General features: G+C 41.4%; 1 protein-coding gene across 3 annotated transcripts in view; it reads right to left on the bottom strand.

Moving 5' to 3' along the window:
- p2rx1 (purinergic receptor P2X, ligand-gated ion channel, 1) overlaps nt 1–20178 on the bottom strand; it is a 30360-nt gene that overhangs the window by 8989 nt on the left and 1193 nt on the right. For 2 of the 3 annotated variants that reach the window (XM_063203544.1, XM_063203545.1), the window contains exons 2-5: nt 14546–14690; nt 12278–12349; nt 10295–10367; nt 709–796 (exon numbers count right to left, since the gene is read on the bottom strand). In XM_063203544.1, coding sequence (XP_063059614.1) covers nt 709–796; nt 10295–10367; nt 12278–12349; nt 14546–14690 — 378 coding nt within the window. The remainder of the gene's footprint in view (nt 1–708; nt 797–10294; nt 10368–12277; nt 12350–14545; nt 14691–20178) is intronic. The other variant, XM_063203543.1, reaches the window with a different exon arrangement.

A 20178-nucleotide genomic window follows, 5' to 3' on the forward strand; every position in this document is an offset into this window, starting at 1 on the left:
AATGGCTGTGGGTACAACGTCATTTTTCATGTACCACTTTAAGTTGTAAAAACCCCACAAGAAAAGCAGAATATAACGAAGAGTAATAGTTTTGAAACTAAATTATGATTTTCCTTTGTAATAAATGGCTTTCTGTTCTCCAAGAAGTGCAATGCATGATGAGTACACAATCTACAGGTACAGGCAGCCTACCAATGTCCTTAGCTCCTACCCCTCACTTATATGCAAGTTAATGAAGCTTGTGAAGCATTTCATGCTTAGGTGGTGGTCTGGGGGCCCCGGATGAAATTTTGGTTAGGGCCCCATAAAGGCTTGGGCTGGCCTTAGATTCATGACCATTCATTACTTCACAGCATTTTTTAGGTCAGCAAAATTATTGGAACATGAGACGTTTCTTGTTGACCAGCTGTTGAATTTCAGGATGACTGTCCTTAATGGAGGAGTTGCGTATCATGAACCAGTGCTGTTCTTGATACATGTACTTCTATTTCTACTTTATACACCTCTGGTAGATGGTGTGCGCTGTGTGTGCACAGTGCACTCTGGAATATTGCAGTGTATAGTATACATCTAAATTTATACTTGGTTGTCTAAGTGATGACCGTCATTCAGGAGCTTATTTGTTGGCTGCTCTTTACTAAACAGGTGTTCACTGTAAATCAAAGTATGTAGAGTATGAGAGTGTGTGGGATGTGGTAGGGTACTCACTCTGGAATTTTGCGGTCGTCTTCCACAGGGCACCAGGCGAACACTTCGCAGGTCTCCGTTTGGTTGACACATTTCCCTGTCATGTGCCCTGGGAGGTAGGGGGGATAGACAAGACACAGGCACACACGGCAATCAGTGATGAGAAATACTGTACACAGTACATTTGGCAGTGTTCATTCAACACTTAGCCGATGCTTATTTGCTATCTCTCAGAGTGTTGAATTAACACTGCCTTTTTTCACTATGTAAGGGAAATGGGTAGAAGGCCAAGGTAAAGGCATAAGCTTGTCAAAACAACTTAGGGACAAAGGAAGAGCTTCTTCTCCAAGTCGTGCAGCTAATGAATGAATGACTTGACTAACATTATGACTTTATTTCAGCGGCTCATGAGCCTTTATCTTGAATTCTTTTGATATATGATATTACAGAGAGTCTTAAGTAACAGATTAAGACTAGGGCATGTATTTAGTCTAAATCACCATCCTGTATGTACATTACTATCACGTAAATAAAAACAGGCACACACAGCAATCAGTGATGAATAATCCTGTAAAGGTGGAACAGGTACTGGGTGGGAAAAGACCAGGCAGAGACAAAAGCTTGTCAAAATGGCAAGGCAATCAAATCAGCTTTATTAACCAGATCAGAGCCATATGTGGGATGAACAAACTTAAACGACCTGAAGGCAAAACTATAAGAAGCTTTTTTAACTGCAAAATAATGTGTCCAGGGGGGTTCTGTGGCACAGGAATCTAAGGCAACTGTCCATGTACGGCAGGGGTGTCAAACATACGGCCCGCGGGCCGCATCCGGCCTGCCAGCCGCATCCGGCCTGCCAGAGGGTTCAATCCGGCCCGGGTGTTTAAAAAAAAAAATATATATATATATATATATATATATATATATATATATATATATATTTTTGCCTTTTCAAAGAAACAACCGAAATGCGCAATTACGCCACTGGGGGCGAAATCGAGACCTGCATGACATTAACCCAATGGTCCACTTAACCCAATGGTCCACTCTCTCTCTTATACTGTATAGTCAAGTCAAGTCAAGTAGGTTTTATTGTCAATTTCTTTACATGCACTGGTCATACAAAGAATTTGAAATTACATTTCTTGCTTTCCCATACAGACATAGACTAATCTAGGTAAGGACATAGACAGTATAGACATAGACAGTACTTATACATGGACTTAAGACAGTATGGACATAGACAGTGCTCATACAGACATTTAAAGTGCAAGACTGGACAACAGAAGACTTGTAGAGGACATACATTAAGAGGTATTGTTGTGCTTTTGTGCTTTTCCTAAAAAAGTCCTTTATAGCGTTCTGACATGGTAATAGTAGCATTTTGAAGAAAAATAAATATTAAAAAGGTCTGTCAAGTACACCGGCAGCAGTGTGTGTGTGTGTGTGTGTGTGTGTGTGTGTGTGTGTGTGTGTGTGTGTGTGTGTGTGTGTGTGTGTGTATGTGTTTAGTGCAGGTAGAAGGTGCGGTGTGCGTCTGTGTGTGTGTTCGTGTGTCTGTGTGTGTGTGTGTGTGTGTGTGTGTGTGTGTCAGTGTGTGTCAGTGTGTGTATGTTTGGGTTTAGTGCAGAAAGTGCAGTGTGCTTGTGTGTGTGTGTGTGTGTGTGTGTGTGTGTGTGTGTGTGTGTGTGTGTGTGTGTGTGTGTGTGTGTGTGTGTGTGTGTGTGTGTGTGTGTGTGTGTGTGTGTGTGTGTGTGCGCATGTTTTGAGTTAGTGCAGGTTGAAAGTTCAGTCACAAGTATAGTAGTGCAGGTGGAATGTTCAGTCGCAGATATGGTGGTGGGGGATGGGGGGGGGGGGGTTGTCAGTGGCCTTGCTGGCTAGAGGCTGACAGTGGAGGGAGAGTGGGTTGAGTGTTCAGCATCTTGATCGCTTGGTGCATTGTGCTGCTCGCCAGCCTGGTGGTACGGGAACGGAGGCGCCTGTATCTCTTTCCAGAGGGCAGGAGGCTGAACAGTTTGTGTGCAGGGTGGCTTGTGTCTTTGATGATCATCAGTGCTTTCCGGGTGAGGCGTGTGGTGTAAATGTCCTGCAGGGAGGGGAGTGGTACTCCAATGATCTTCTTCGCTGTGTTCACAACACGCTGGAGTGTCTTCCTGTTTTTCTCCGTGCAGCTTCCTCCCCACACTGTGATGCAGTTGGACACGACGCTCTCTATGGTTCCTCTGTAGAATGTTGTCATGATGGAGGGTGTAGCACTTGCATTCTTTAGTTTGCGCAGGAAGTAGAGACGCTGATGGGCCTTCTTCGCCAGTGATGTAGTGTTGGTGGTCCAAGAGAGGTCGTCGCTGATGTGCACTCCAAGGAACTTGGTGCTGCTCACTCTCTCCACAGCATCGCCGTCGATGGTCAGTGGTGGCAGTTGTTTTTGGACCCTTTGGAAGTTGACAACAATCTCCTTGGTCTTGTTGACATTCAGCAGGAGGTTGTTGTCTTTGCACCATCTGGCCAGCAGGTCTACTTCTTCTCTGTAGTGAGTCTCATCGCCCTTGGTGATGAGGCCCACCAGTGTTGTATCATCCGCAAACTTCACTAGATGGTTAGTGCTGTGGGTCGTTGTGCAGTCGTGTGTCAGCAGCGTGAACAGCAGGGGGCTGAGAACACAACCTTGCGGAGCCCCCGTGCTCAGGGTCAGGGTGCTTGAGGTGTTGTTCCCTACCCGTACTGCTTGTGGTCTTTGCATCATGTAGTAAAGTGCACATCACACTTCTATTGTAAATGGTGAATTTGTACTGTGACAGGCATTTGATAAAGCTCATATATAGACCTCATATATAGAGATCAAATGTTAATATTTCTTATTCGTATTGTATTGGTTATAATTCAATAATAAATATAATTGTATTTGTATTGGTTCATATTGAGCTGAAACGGGAAACGGGATGTTAAAATGCGTTAATATGCAGGAAATTACATCTAAGAAATACAACATTTTCTGGGGGAAGACCCCCAGACCCCCCGCCAAAATGAGCTGTCCCCTATTTTATTCATTGACGGTTGGCAATGAATGAATGAAATCAATGACATTTTGCATAGTATTGCATTGCTTTCTACATATAGAAACAGACTTTTAAGACATGCTGAAAAGATAACGCAATAGTACTGAAAACTAATCCTCTGCTTTAAGGGTTTTTTTTTGCGATGATGGTACTAATGCGGCCCGCTTGAGGTCCACATGGGTTGTATGCGGCCCCCGGAGTTTGACACCCCTGATGTACGGACTTCCAGACCATTGGGGACCCATGTCCAACCTGTGTCATTTCCCAGCCCTACGCACTAGTCTCCACTTTGCTTCCTGTCATCTCCCAAGCTGTCCTGTCGAACTGAGGTCCAACCCCCCTCAACACACACAAAAAAGTGAACATACAGCACTTTCTGTGTGCTATAAATACACTAAAAATGGAAGTGGTCCCTCTCTCTCTGTTTTAATGAGGTTACAGTATCATTTTGCTCCCAACATGCAGAACAATCAAACCGTAAAAAAAATACTTAGTGGTGTTTTAAACTACAGTAGCAGGATTATATCGTTTTCAAAGGGAATTGTGGATTTTTTGTCTTGGTACACCAACACATTGTCTGAGTCCAGAGCCAGCGAATAGCTAGCCTGATAATAGATACAGCATGAGCCTGGGACCAGCAAACAGACAGCCAAGCCCTCACTAAATTTTGGCAAAGCCAAGTATCTCGAGTCTGTTTCTCCAAGACAGCATCAAACAAAGCCATGTACTTTATCTCCTGAGTGCATTTCTCCAAGAAAGCATCTCAGATCTTTGTGACTTCATAAGATGTAGAGCCCTCATAACAGACCACTCAGTAATCAAACAAACTGGTCTTGCATGGTTATTATTATCTTAGCCATTAAACAGACAAACAGACACAACTCCCTTACACATAAACACACAACGCTCTAGTCGCTTCTTATTCACTTCACTGCCTGCAAAATGTCTCTGTCCTCTGTACTCTCTTTGATTCCATAGAGAAATGAAGACTGTTAGTGGCACTTTATTTTAACTTTCATGTGTTAGCCACTAATACATGCCTGACTGTCTGTAGCCATGACTTATAAGGCACATGCTATGTAAAATCGATCTTTTGTTCAGTGAGTATTCACACATTTCTTGTTAGCTGCTAATAAGGCCTTTATTATTGATATAATCATAATAAGGCCCTAGTAGGACCTTGGACAGACAGCACTACAGTATTGTTATAAGTCACTTATACTGACAGTAATTAGGCATATATTATTGGCTAACATATGAAGCCTATTCTAAAGTGTTATCTTCCACCACTCTGATCACTTTTGGTCTGACCATGCAGTTACCACTTCTCACTAGAAGCACAGATGCAAATCGTATGGCACATACACACATATAGTTTCACATACAGAGATCTCGAGTACATAAAATAGCGTGCCAGTAATCAACGCCCCTTAACCATACATGCACACACCCACATTCACATCAAGACCATTGACACTGGCATCATTCGTATCTTTCTGTTTCATCTGTGCTTCCCCTTACGTGTTTTTCACATAGGAGATGGTAATCTTTCTTCCACAAAGAAGAAAAAAACACCTTCTGATCTATGTCGCTCATTGGGCAAAGACACAACATGCATGATATATTTTACGACAGGACGTGACGTCTATAATGGTCTGCTTTACCAATCTATAAATTGGTGGTAAGACTTTCAGTAAAGGCTGACAGAAAAACATACATGGTTAGATAAAGAATCTATGGCCTTTACACATACAAGGGTTTTGTTCTACTTGAACCAGAAAAGAGGCTTAGTATGAGCGTCTTCTCAAACCAGTGAGGTTTCTAAATATACCATAGGTTGTACCAAAAATGTATACCCACTTTAAATGTACAGTGGGTGTATTAAAATTCATGTAATATTCTGTTTTGTCACCGCCTTTTCTCAAATTGACATGAATTTTCATCTAGGCTTGGCTTACATCTCGAATCAGACACAGTTCTACTTTCAAACGCTGCATTAACTTTCAGTGACTTTTGCAGGTCTCATAGCGAAGACTTAGGACATCAGTTTGAGAAGAGCTGATGATAAACACTTAATAAACACCTACTTTATAATTTATAGTGTGTATCCATTCTGGGACACCTTGTATATAACTCTAATGGCAGTGTGGATTTATTTCACCTGCTCCTAAGTATGCATCTTTGATTTGCCTTGTTATTCTACATTCCGTTCTTATGATGCGTTGTCATTGTCCAAGAGGGTTTTATGTCCTTGTAACAAGTCATTTGTGTTGAAAAGTGTACTGAAACAGCTGTACAAAGAGTAACCTGAACATGTGCCTAGTGAGAATCACCATCGTGTGGATGTTATCGAGATTTCGGGAGAGTTCCTGTGGTCGGTTATCAAGAGTTCCTGTGGGTGGTTGTGAAAGAAAAGCTTCATGATATCTATATATGTTTCCCAAACAAGACATCCACATGGTACCATATCACAATACCACCAGATCGATATAATCATTAAGAAGAAATACACCAGTAAGCACACACATTTCTAAAAATTACAGTAGCCTTGCTTCTCCATCCCCTACTTGAAATGGGTGACTGTTGGCTAAAGCAAGGGCTCTTACTGAGCACAGCAGTTATGGCCACCAAGACCCTGAACTGACTTTGCTTTAGGGTCAGCTGGGTCTACTGGCATAATGTCCTGAAATACGGGATGTGCAGCATGTAGGTCTGTTGACCTTGTTTACCTTGTTTAATGCATTATAAACGGGCCCCCCTTTAACAGAACGGCAAGACTGTTTTTGTCAGATTTCCCAGAAACAAGTGTCAATATTGGATACAGGTTGCAGTGCTACAGGGTCAAAGACGTGCAAAATGGCATTGTCATTCAGTGTAACGGATGCCTTCTGCTGACTGTAACTGTAAAAAACATGACTCTTTTCTATTTATTTATTGTTACAGGGAATTCATGAAAGCCTCGGCTGTCATCCATTCACTTGAAACAATTTAAAAATCATGTTTTTTTCCAGTTACAGTCGGCGGAAGGTATCCGTTACACTGAATGACAAAGACGTCTTTGACCCTACACCTGTAGGCTTTTGGTGAAGCTCTCCAATGACCCAACTCACTGCTCACTGCATTACAGCAAAAGCTCAACTACATCATAAGATCAATGCTATGACACTACCAAGAGTCTAAGGTAACAGCTTAATGATGGGTCATTACCATTCTGGCAACAACTCATGATAGGGGCCTTGTCTTAACACATTAAGGGCAGGTAATGCTGGCAGCAATGTGAATTTATTATCCAAATAATTGCTTAGTCACTGCTGAAACTGACTCAGGGTCAGCTGTAGAGCTCAGTTTGGTCCAGGACAGTGTCTAACCACTGGTCAGCTGAGCTCTCACACACACAAAAACAATCTTTTCATTTCTGCCCCGAGTGTGAGTGTGAGTGTACATGACCGTGGGAGCAAATGACACGTTTGTTTGGACTGGAGCCACCCCCATTATTCAAGTTACTGCCCCCAAATGAGAGCCCCTGTTTCTGCTGGATGTGAATGGCCTAAAAAGGTAAAAGACCCAGCAGACAGAACGTGAAGTGGTCCAAACCTAGCCACTGTGTTTAAAGACTACACCAGATCTTTCACAGAATGCAACCAAACAAAGCAAAATTACAAATAGATCTTTTAGCTGCACTGATCATGAGGAATTGCCATGTTTATCCAGATTAAATAATAGTGCTTCTATTTTTTGCCATAAGGCAGAGTAGCACTATGCCCCACAGCTGTCTGTGTTTTGGTACAATATTTAGCTATCTTCTTGTTTTTGTGTTTCTTAGAGAGATGTTGAGAGAGATTGCATTTGAATATGCATGCCTGACCAAACCTAACTACCTGCAGTCTTATTCCAAGAATTCCCCTTAATCCTCTAGAAAACAATCCGCAATTAGGACTATTAGCCTCAACAAAACACTTCACACTGTAAATCGACTGAACAATGTACTTAAGGGCACTATATAGAGAAACAGACAGTACTAAAGGTTCACAGTTATCTCCCATGAATGTTGTTGGGTCATAATTAATGTGTGGAAAGATCACTGTTGGTTGCCAGCAATAGACTACATTTCTTATCTTATAGATATTATTTGTATGTGTGTGGTGGGACATAGTCTTCTGGCATGGTGCGTCTGGTAGCTATTAACTGAAGTGCTTGTTGATCTTATCGGCTAATTCTTTTCTTTCTCACAACATGAAAAATGTCTGAATAATTGGCAGTGTTTACCCGCCCCCATGTCGTGTTTAGTTAGGGCTGCAACAGTTGCTGTACCAGCTCTCACTGCTGCGTGTCCTCAAACCTTGTTGGGATTATTCATGAGCGCAGCAGGCGAAACCGGATCCAGAGGCCTGAGTCAATTTACTTTAAGAGAGAAACGCGACCACATAACACACAAGGGTGACATTATAATCAAAGAAAAAGGACGATTCTCGAAACACGACCAAAGCCATCTCACCAGCAGGATGTTTGTCTTTTCATCAACTGAGCGGAGTCCTGAATGTCTTTTGGTAAACACGAGGGCCAAATATTTGGGAAGAGTTACCCTTAATGTTTTTAATGTATACCTATCTAACATGCTAGCTGATGTGAACTCTGTAACCTGTGACTGACTGAGAGCATGAAATGGGCCATGACTGTATTCATATCGTATCACGAGTGACTCTGCCCTTGACATAGACTGGGCCCACCCGTACTGCCTATGAGGCGACATTGACTTTGGCATTCAAAGTCAGTGTTTGAACTAACTGCCTGTTCAAAAAAGTTGTCCTTGAAAACCCAAAAGAAAAATCCAGAAGCAATAAAAACTAACAACATGTATTCATCATCAGAGCAGTCATGGCTCTGTCCAGACAGAGAGAAAGAACTCTTTTTATGACTTTGGCTTAGTCCAATAGGACACTGAGATATTTGGAACAAGTACGTACATTGACCCCACCTCTGAGACCTACGGCACCTGTCTATGGGAGGTTTACCAGACCCAGCTCCGTCTATGATCTTGGTGCGACAACCAGACTAGGTCTAACAGAGACGCCAGTGGAAAATATTGACATACAGCTTACGATGTCTCTGATATTGCCATGGTATGGTACAAACCTCAGATGTCAGTAACTCATAAAAGTACTGTTATTGATTTAACTATGGTATGGTATGGCATACATGCCACTGGCCAATAAAAGTAACGTCTGAAATCTGTTTAAGACACAACTAAGGCAGTCCTGTCATGTAATTTAGTCTCGACTGCCTCGCCAAGAAATCCATCATTGAATCTGTCTCCATAGTAGTGTTATCTCAATAGCAGCAGAGGACACTGAATGTTGAAACAATGGTACAAGACACCAAAACCAGTATTACATCACTGAGATCATCTAAACAGGTGGCAATGGATCTGGAATTGTCCCACAAAGGCGGTCTTGAGCAAATCACAGAGAGAAAAGTGCATAGTTGTAGTGAAAAGCTGGACTGTGTTTCCCAAAAACCCTTAAGTAGTACTTAAGCCTCAATAGTACTTAAGTTTGAGGTCCCCCTTTGGCAATATATCAAAAACAGGACTCACATCATCACTAAAATGTATACTTACATACATGATTTTACCTCGCACATGCACTTCGTGCAAGCACTTTCTGTGCATTTACCAGAAAACAAATGGTAAAAAGGAAGAGGATAACTAGTGCTCAGTCTTTTCTCCAGATAGAAGGGGTGCATCTGATTAATCCTGTAAAGGCTTCATAGAAAGATGTCTGAATGCAAAGCACTCTCCTTCGAGTCAAGGTTGTATTTATAATATAATCCCTTTATTTTACATTGGGGTAAACAAACTTAAAAACGCTGACCGATTTCAGCCGTCTAGCCTGAAACCGGTCTGCATTTTTAAGTTTGTTTAAAGTTGTTTGTTAAAACAAATGGCAATACTTTACTTGACGCCGGTGTCATAAGCATGTCATTACAGTGTCATAACAGTGTCATGACACAGTCATAGATAAGTCATAAACATTATGTCCATATCATAAACATTTTATGACTGTTGGCCTTAAGTGACATTCGGTTATGGCAAAGACCTATATCTATGACTGTGTCATGACACTATTATGACACTGTAATGTCAGGCTTATGACACCGGCGTCAAGTAAAGTGTTACCAAACAAATATTGTACGTAGGCCTACAAAGTTATTGTAGGCCTATGTATAAACTTTTAGTGATGTGATATATTGCCAAGGGTGCAGCTCATACTTCAGTGCTACTTAAGCTTACGTACTTCTGAAATGTTTTCTGGAAACGCGGCCCTGATTGTGTGCTGGATTTGGACAATTACGCCAAGTGCTGATAGCATGTGGATAACAGGTGTGGATTAAACCCAAAGAAAATAAAGGGACTGTGTGAGCGTGCTGAAGCGTAATGGTGCCCAGAGTGGAAGAGTAGGGAATAGTGACTTAGGTGCGAGAGGTGGTGGTGAGGGGAGCGGGGGCACACTTGCAGCAGCAGGTATCTGCGTATGACTGTAGTGTTATACCATTTCCCGTACGTTTGTATCTTCCCTCTTCGCAGTCACTGTCTGAGGTGCAGCGCTGCTTGCCGTCTTGAAGCTGAAAGACAAAAAATGGCCCAGTTAAGAGAGGACTCATACACATTATCCAGATGGCAGTGATGCCTCACAGTAGGACAGTGTCTGTATAAAGGAGGAGCTGGAGCACACTGCAGCTTTTACTTTTCTTCAGTAACACTTTATTTGATATGTGGTCCACATGGGAGTGTCATGTAACCGTCATAAGAATGACATGACACATGTGAAGAACATTAACGGCACATTATCGATGATTATGCCTGTTAAAGTGCCATTCGTTTTATGGAATGTCATGACACCTTAACATTTGACATTCCATAAATCGAGTGATACATTATGAAAACAGTCATAAATATCCCGACATGAGTCAATTCTTACGACAGTTGTGTGACACCATCACGTATATCACGTCAAATAATGTGCTACTCTTTTTTTTTCTTCCACTTGGTGCAAATAAGTGATCAATGTTCCGATGCTATTACTCACATTTTGACAATCCAAAGAAGAAAACAGTAACACCAAAATGTTAGTCACTTAGTTGTGATATTACACTATAAAAATTGTATTGTTGTATTGAATTGTAATTGCACTTGTTTTCACCTTTTCAACTTTCAAATTTGCAGTGTGCTCCAGGCAAAATGACACCATGTCAAGATCACAGGCCATTTCCTGTCCAGTCACTGCAGGTTTTCTCTGACACATCATTCATCTTGTTACAGATCACAGCTTGAAAGTAGGACTGTCAGCACCTAACAGGTAAGCCGTGAAAATGTGCCTGATGGCAGCAGCACGGTGAACGCTGAAGTAAAAATGTTTCTTTTACATTGTGTAAACATTCAGTGTGAATGATGTACGGTACTTGAAGATCTAGAGCAGGAAGGGTCTAATCCAGGGGAAAGTAAATAAAGTGCTATAACCTGGCTGCTGAGCTATAAAAGGGGTCCAATAAAAATGTGGCATGGCAGCAACGCATGGCATCACACTCATCTCAATCATGTGGCCACAACTTTTGTAGCCGAAATCTATCATGTCGATTGATTGATTGATTGATTGATTAATTGATTGATTGATTGATTGATTATCGAAATTTGGTCTTGCTGCATACAGTGTAGAGTGAAGCTTGATACAAGTCCAATAATATATGACTTCAATACCACAGCTTAAAATCGTTTAAGTGCAGACTAGTCTACAGTATGGAGCAGACTTTAAGATTTGAAAAAAAAAAAATTCAATATATTTTTTTCTCTTTTTTGCTGATGAGAAAAGATCAAAAGTGAAGACATCTTGTGATTTCTTTCAAACAAAGATAAGACTGTAATAAAAAAAAGTCATTTTAGGCTGGAAAGGAAGATGTGATCTTCTAGACAAAAAAAATAAGGACACAAGGGTACAGCATGTCTCCAGTACATTTCTTGCCCTGTGTTTGCTCTGTGCTTGATGAAGACTTCAAGAGGGTTGTGTTGAGATGTACCACATGAAACCTACAGTAGGAAGTGTACCTTAGTAATGTGACATCTCATCCATCTTGTTTTTTCCCCTTTCCTTAGCTGTATGTTTTTCTGGTCTCCTGTAATCCTTATGGGAAGTGAGGTGAGAGGGCTCTGAGCACACCCTGAGTGAAAGTGGTGTCTGAAAGCCACGTCCTGTGTGTGTGTGTGTGTGTGTGTGTGTGTGTGTGTGTGTGTGTGTGTGTGTGTGTGTGTGTGTGTGTGTGTGTGTGTGTGTGTGTGTGTGTGTGTGTGTGTGTGTGTGTGTGAAAGTGGTGTCACGTCCCGTGTGTGTGTGTGTGTGTGTGTGTGTGTGTGTGTGTGTGTGTGTGTGTGTGTGTGTGTGTGTGTGTGTGTGTGTGTGTGTGTGTGTGTGTGTGTGTGTGTGTGGTGTTGGGGGTGTCTGAAAGGCACGTCCATACATCCAGCAAAAGTGTTTACATACCTCTGGGCACTTGGCTTGTCTCTGCCCTGCGGTGATTATGTAGTTCGTCATGACCACGAACGAAGCGTCACCCTGTGGGAAGGAAGGACACGAGAGCGGAGGAGAGTAGGAGAGTAGGGGAGGAGGGGTAGGAGGGGAGGAGGGAAGGAGGTTAGGTCAGAGTCTTCCATACGATTAAGAAAGGAGCTGCGGCACAGCGGTTACAATTTTTCAACCTGCGGCGCTTTGTTTTAAAATCCCCTTCCCCTTGACAAGCAGTAGTGCACACAGTGTGCTCTCTCTTGTCACGGCCCGAGACTAAATACATGCGAGTGTGCAGATCATGGACGTCTCTGGTCATGGGTCATGTCTGGCTATGTGCAAGACCTTTAAGGTGCCGTCTGCCTGCCTTCCTTTGCTCTATTTGGTCATGAGATGTTGCACGTCTGAAAATCATTCACTGTTTGCACGCAGCAGAGGTCGAAACACCCTTGGTCAACATGCTCTGCAAGTATTAGTGTTGTTATGACGACGGTATCTATCCAGTGGAGATGATACACATATCTGTTTGGATAGAGGATCAGTGCAATTGCCTGTTGGTAAATAAACTGGGTGGTTGTGATCATTGGTCACAGACCGTCAACAAATATCTGTGCAGCATATCACAAGGATAATATCACGAGATATCATCTCAGGGACTGTATACAATGACTGTAGTGCAGGTGAGCTTTTTTGCCATATAAATCGTTTGTCACCACACACAGTCCTTTACATACAGTGTTTTATTAACATTGGTGTGTAACACACACTGTATCTGCCACTGGAGTGACTGTAATGTATGGTCAATACTTATGGCAACTTGGCTATCCTGCCATAACCCGAATAACCCACAGATAAGCTGAAATCATCCTTGTCTCAAGGACAAGGAGAGGAAAATGTTTGCTACATTGATGAACTTACACCAACCATTTCATGACTAGTCTATGTGAGATATGTTCTTTCAAACACTTGACTTCACTAGTTTAGGGGTCCATACTCTCACTTTGGCTCAGACTGAACCAAAAGGAAGTGAAGACACCCAAATAAAAATGGCTCTTCACTCTGAGAAGCAACATGTGTCAGAAATGACACAAAATGGTTTGTCTCTCAGCACAAAGATGTACAGTACTGCGTCAGAAATAACACAAATTCTCTCAACACTTTCTTAGAGTGTTGTTCTCAATTCTCTATTATCGGGTTATACTTACTAGATCAATTAGGTGTAGTGAAGCAAAATGTAATGTTGTATCCTTTATTCCCTATATCGTTCACTCTACCATAGCATTAAAGGGACACTGTGTGAGATTTTTAGTTGTTTATTTCCAGAATTCATACTGCCCATTCACTAATGTTACATTTTTCATGAATACTTACAACCAGCATCACATTTTAAAGGGACACTGTGCAGGAAATGGTCAAAAAAGGTACCGCAACTGTGCTGCTCATTGAAACTGGGCTGCCTATTGCCAAATTTGATATTTACATGAAAGTTTACTAATTAATAAACAAATATTTTCTAGTATGGTCCAAGTAGAGTCATTTTTGCAGCTAAAAATGGCTATTTTTGGAAATTCAAAATGGCGGAACATGGAGAAGATCCCCCTTTTCATGTATGAAAAGTGCAATTTTTCCAGTCATAATGAATACTTAGAATTTGATGATGGTGGTAAGTATTCATGAAAAAGGTAACATTAGTGAATGGGCAGCATGAATTCTGGAAATAAACAACTAAAAATCTCACACAGTGTCCCTTTAAGTATTCATTATAGCTGGGAAAATGACTCTTTTCATACATGAAAAGGGGGATCTTCTCCATGGTCCGCCATTTTGAATTTCCAAAAATAGCCATTTTTAGCTGCAAAAATGACTGTACTTGGACCATTCTAGAAAATATTTGTTTATTACTTAGTAAACTTTCATGTAAAGATCAAATTTGGCAATAGGCAGCCCAGTTTCAATGAGCAGCATAGTTGCAGTACCTTTTTTGACCTTTTCCTGCACAGTGTCCCTTTAAGGTTGGTGTTACAAACTGTAGAAACAGTGGACTCATAATATCACATGCAGTTACATGTGGATAGCTACATTAGAGGAACCATAGGATACTATCCCATTCTGACTTCAATACATCAAGGTTGATTAGTTAAATTTTGGTTTCGCATCAAAAATGGGTAATTGCATACAATGGGTTATCTGGGGAAAACATTGACATTTGAGATTTCAAATGCGTTGTGAATACAAGGGAGCGCTAACCTGTTCTGGGAAGACATAGTCTGCCACGTCCCACAGCCTCTCCTGTCCGCTCACGTTAGTGTAGCCCACTCCCTTCATCTTAGTCAGGACGGAGCCGATGGCAGTGTCCTCGATCTGGTAGCCCTTCTCATAGATGAAGACCCACCTGGGAAATAAGAGAATCAAACAAACAGTATACCCATTCCAGTCAGTCACAAGTCAAGTCTATTTTTACAGTGCATTTCCTGTACAGTCACTGTCTATTCATTGTTTAACACAAATAAAAGCACTGACGCACAAATTATTTAAAAAAAATGGAAACAGATAAAAAAAATAAGTGTGAAGCAAATAAAAGACAGATAAATGTATAAATAACTGACTCAAAGACACAAACACATAAAATATATAGATAGATAGTATAGATAAGACACTAAAGATAAGTCAGACTGCATACTGTCAACATTATGTAATACACAAACCATATGCAACATCATCACACATGGACACATCTTCATTCATCAGATGTGTTGGGTGGCGATTTCTCTCCATAGAACTTCACAGCTCAGTTACAGTGGAGTAATAAACCCGGGCTACAATAAAAAAGGCAGTATGACTGTACACATCCTGTTGTTCGGCAGGATGTGTTTCAGAGTTAAGTCTTTTATGTGCTCACATACAACCTAAACTTTGTATAATCTTCACTGGTGGTTTGTTGCACAGATAGAGCCTTCTCTTGGGCAGAGGAGCTGCTACAAGACAAGATGCTGAGAGATAGCGAGAGGAGAGCTGCCACATCTGTGAACTGAGTAATTGTCAGCTTGACAGATAAGCCATGAGGAAGCACGATGGGCAAGATGGTCAGGCCTGTCACAACCAGGCAATTGCCAAGGGCCACCAGCTGAAAGGGGGCACCTTGGTAGTTATGTAATTGTTTTCAAATGACAGCAATGGTAACGTTGTGACTCACCATCTAAATTCAATGACTGAAATGTGCATTGATACTGCTATCAAAATCTCTCTCTAGGGAGTTCCTCCCCAATAGTAAAACAACACGGGACACAGATAAGTGAGCATGTATACAATCATGAATGTGTTTGCCACCAAGGGTATACTGTATAGTGAGTTTGAATGGTAACGGTGCATTGACTAGCATCATGTTTTAATATGGCCCCAAGTCCCATTTTGCCCAGGGCCCTAAAAAAAGCTTTAAACCGCCCTGGTGCGGTGCAGTGGTAAAGTATGCTGAATGGACAGTGTTGTTTTAACACCATTGACTCACAGTTGCCTCACACCTGGCACATAAAGAAGAAGCAAATATGACAAGATCCAACACGTACAATACGCATGAAGCTGACAAATCTTCCACTGAACATATGCAGATTTGACTTTTCCAAGGAACGATGGGCGGGGAAAGCAATTTCATGCCAAATTCAAGTGAACCCGTTCGAGAGCTTACTATCTGGAATGTGTGATATTCATCACCCCACCGAATAACTGATGGTGGAACCAACTGAATCAGCAACATAAATGTATGCTTAATACCAGATCACATAGCCTATACCGTGCAAGAACACTGTTAATAGTTGTATGACCTGTTGGGTAAATGTTTGTGCAAATGTTTATGCAAACAAATAAGCAAATTCTATGGTTATCTTGAGATGGTATCAACAGCGCTGTATTAATTAACTGGATGTACCATTTGCTAGTGATGGTGTCACAACACTAGTTGCCATGTTTAGCGGTCTAGTTTGAGAACTGGAAACGGTAGCAGGCACCATGTACTGCTCCCAAATGGTATTTTTACCCTCTTATGACAGTTTTCTGGACTGTATTTCAATTTTGTTTAAACGTGACAACACAAACAGTTACCTAGCAATAATACAGTGCATACAACACTTTTAACCCATTTACGCCTGATACTGCATATACGCTGCATTGACCCAGGTCCCTGGATCGACACAGACGCTGCATTCAGGCTCTTATATTAAAAAAATAAGAAATCATTGTGGCAAAGATGAGATTAGACATTAGTCAGAAGAACATGTTGTACTATAATCAGAGGTGTCAAAAGTAAAAAGTAAAAAAGAAACACAGTTTCCTTCCAACACAAGTAACTTATCTGAGTAACCAGTAGACCTGTGCCTTACAATCAGCTGACTCTGCTGGTGGTTTCTTGTTAGCTTTTTTGTGTTTTTCAGTAACAACTCATCTATCTCATTAGGTAGGTACAATAGAGTAAATGGTGTAATAGCTATGTAATAACCATGTGCCAGTGTCGTACTTACACCATACATTTACTTTTACTTTTGACCCCTCTGACTATAATGACACGAAACCGTGCAAACCCTAAAGGCAGGCAGGCAGTAATTGGGTCCCCATTATATTGTAGTGATGTTAGGAGCTTGTTCAAGTGATTTTCTTTCGTGCCTGGTCAAGTTTGTCAGGAGTGGCCCCTGCCTGAAGGCATCTTAAGTCAACAGTAGGGTTTGATACCTAAACTCAGGGATATCAAACTCAGACCCGGGGGCCAATGAATGAGATAATTTCAAATGTGTATTACAGGTGGCCCACACGCACCATTAATATATAGCCTAATAAGACTTGAACATGAAATTTGGTGTGTCACATTTGGTGTGTGTGAGTGGGCTCAGGCCAGGGACAGCTCACACTCATTGCAGATTTAGATTTTGGCCCTCGGTCAATTTGAGTTTGCCACCTGCCTTAACATAATTGACCTGTAATAGGGTGAACCCCATTTTTCAGTTTGTTTCCATGGGGTAACCCTACTAGAGTCTCCATTTAACTCAAGAGAGAGGCAACTCTTCTTTCATACTGTAGTTAAACTGAAGGGGGAAAAACCTTCTGTAAGTCTAATGTAGACCCAACCAGGCTGTGATGAGTTGGTTTCTTTTTTAAGTTCTTATGCAATATCGGTAGGGGAGGAAAGCATTAAGCTATGAGGTGCTTTCCTCCACCGGAGAGCAAAATCATTTACCCAAGTTGGAGTATACCAACACCCCATCCCCCTCCACAAATCTCACCCTGGAACCATCCACCAAAACAAGAATTTCATGGTGGATTTCACTTTTCCCTTCAAGAGCCACCTTGCAAGTTCCCCAGAAGCTATAGTGAGAAATATTACAGGAACTTCACTTGAGTTTTTTTCTAAGTGATGAGGCAAGCAGGGCATGGAAAGTAATTTCATGCCGCATTTAGATAAATTAAATAACGTCCTACTTTTTTGCCTTCTGGAATGTGGATTATGAATCGTTTTTCCTATTACCAGACACTGGAGCTAAATCAGCAATATTACCACCAATGAATGACAGGTTACATCTTTAAAAAATAAATAAATAAATTAAATTAAATTAAAATCACAATACTTTTTGTATTCATATCATGATGCAAAAATGATGAAAATAGCATTACTCTCTGACGCAATCAACCCAGGTAGATTTCACAACAGTACATGATGTATTTCAAGATGGCTTGAGGGACAATGTGTGATTAGCTGATGCTCATAATTGCAAGATGATGTGGTGGTTAGTACGAAAGTCTGTCTATTTCAAACATTATGGTACAATAAATGTTGCACAAGGTTCTCACCTATGACGACAGTTACTGAGTTCTACATGATGTCCTGAGTTCTATCTGATCATGATCTCTTATATAACCATTATTTGACATCTTTTACATTCTTTACTGCCTTATCTACTGAATCTGCAAATATTAAATCAGACTTAACTCCAACATAAAGCTATATCTGAGCAACTTGCTTTACATGATGACCTTCACAGATCTCAGTTATCAGCCCAAGACTATCATTTCTTACATTTGGGAGTTTCTCTTGAATGTTCTGATGTCAGAGAGGAATAGGCAGGACAACCAAAACCCAATTCATTCTCGTCTGTTTAAAGAAAAAGCCCTCAAGCACTCTAATATCTTCTAAAGTTCCCGACCGATCTCATCTCAGATCTCAGCTGTCACCCTGGAGGGCGTCTAGATAGATCTGGACAGGCTTTAATCGAATCCAGTTTGATGTCCATCACAATGGGTGAGGACGTGGGCTGATGAGACGTTGGCTGACTGTTGCTATACTGTTGAGGGTGAAATTAAGGGGCTTGACGCAACGTTTCAGATTGTTCTTGGTGAGACACGCAGCAGACTTCAAAAGAAATATCTTGGGGATAATGGTATGGCTGCCACAAAAAAAATGAAATTGGTATATGCGAATGTTACATTTAATCATGACAATTTCAAGAAAGCGAGATAGATGTCTGATTCTGATCAGATAAATAATATATACACAGTATGGCCTGTTATCTTCAGCAAGCCTGCTCTCTGACTTTCTATGCAAATAATTGGAATGAAGCTGCTCAGCTTTGACTGCTTTTAAAAAATACCATGCAAAATTATTTTTTGATGCATGTAGAATAACGACTCGGATGAAGTTGTCATATATTGCCATCCTCTCACTAGAAGCATGACAAATAGTGGGGCAATATTTTACTTTCATTTTTTAAATATGAAATCATGTAATCGTAAAAAGAATAGGCCTATTATGATTGGTGTTGTAACCACTGGCACTTTTTTGTTTAAAAAAAAGTGTCAGCTCACTGGTTTTGCTCCAAGGTTACAGTACTTTATTGCTTTAGAAAGCAGAAAGTGCTTTAAAAGCAGAAAGCAGAAAGTGCTTTATTGCTTTAAAAAATGTCGTCACACTTAAACCCTGTTCTTTTACTTGCCAGGCTTTCAGTCACAAACATTCCTGTGGGCACACAACACACCTTGCTTTAGATTATCATATCAACCTTTATAGGCTCTTCATCAGGCAATGAGAACAGTCTGGAAAAAAAACACTAGCCACATGACCAAAGTGGTTGGAAACCCTTATACTTAAAAGATGTTAAGTGGCATGGCAACATATACCAAGATGCACTCACATGCATTGCATAAAACCCCATGAATGATGAAAGTTATACTGAATGTTACATTGGAGTCTTAACCTTGATTATCCTCAGTGTGGTCAGTCTGTCCACCCTTGCTGCCCTTTCATAGCCTGATTATCATCGACTTTCAAATCTCTTTGAGACTTGGTCTGACCAAGAGCATAAAAACTAACATTTCCCAAACGACATTTCCCAAATGGTATCCCTTGGTTTGCTAATGACTGATTGCTTCCCAACAAAGTGGGAGGAGTTCCCGATTTTGCGGGAACTCAGAAAGTTACTTGCATTGCTCTTGACTTGACTGGTAGCAACGCTGAAGCTGTTGCGTCACCAGGAGGGCACGGCCTGGCTAGCCCTTTCATGACATAACCTCACCTCCAGCCCTCCTGGATGTTGCCCCTCCCCCACCCTTCACATCCTATCTCTCATCTTTACAATACAAGCACGACACCACCGGCATGCAAGTACACATCACCCACACACCCACCCGCCCGTCTGCCTGCGAACATGCTTGCTCACGAATGCCTGTCCGCATTCCGCTCTCAGCAGTACACCCATCCTTTATCCCCCACTTCCAAACACACTTCATCCGACTGAGAACAACTGTAATACTACAGTGCAGTGTGTGTCTCTTCACACATCTCTGAAATCCAACCATTCATGACACATTAAGAGACCCTCTTCTCTCTCGCACACATGCACGCC

This window comes from Engraulis encrasicolus, chromosome 7 (genome assembly GCF_034702125.1).
Source record: "Engraulis encrasicolus isolate BLACKSEA-1 chromosome 7, IST_EnEncr_1.0, whole genome shotgun sequence".
In the NCBI taxonomy this organism is placed as follows: Eukaryota; Metazoa; Chordata; class Actinopteri; order Clupeiformes; family Engraulidae; genus Engraulis; species Engraulis encrasicolus.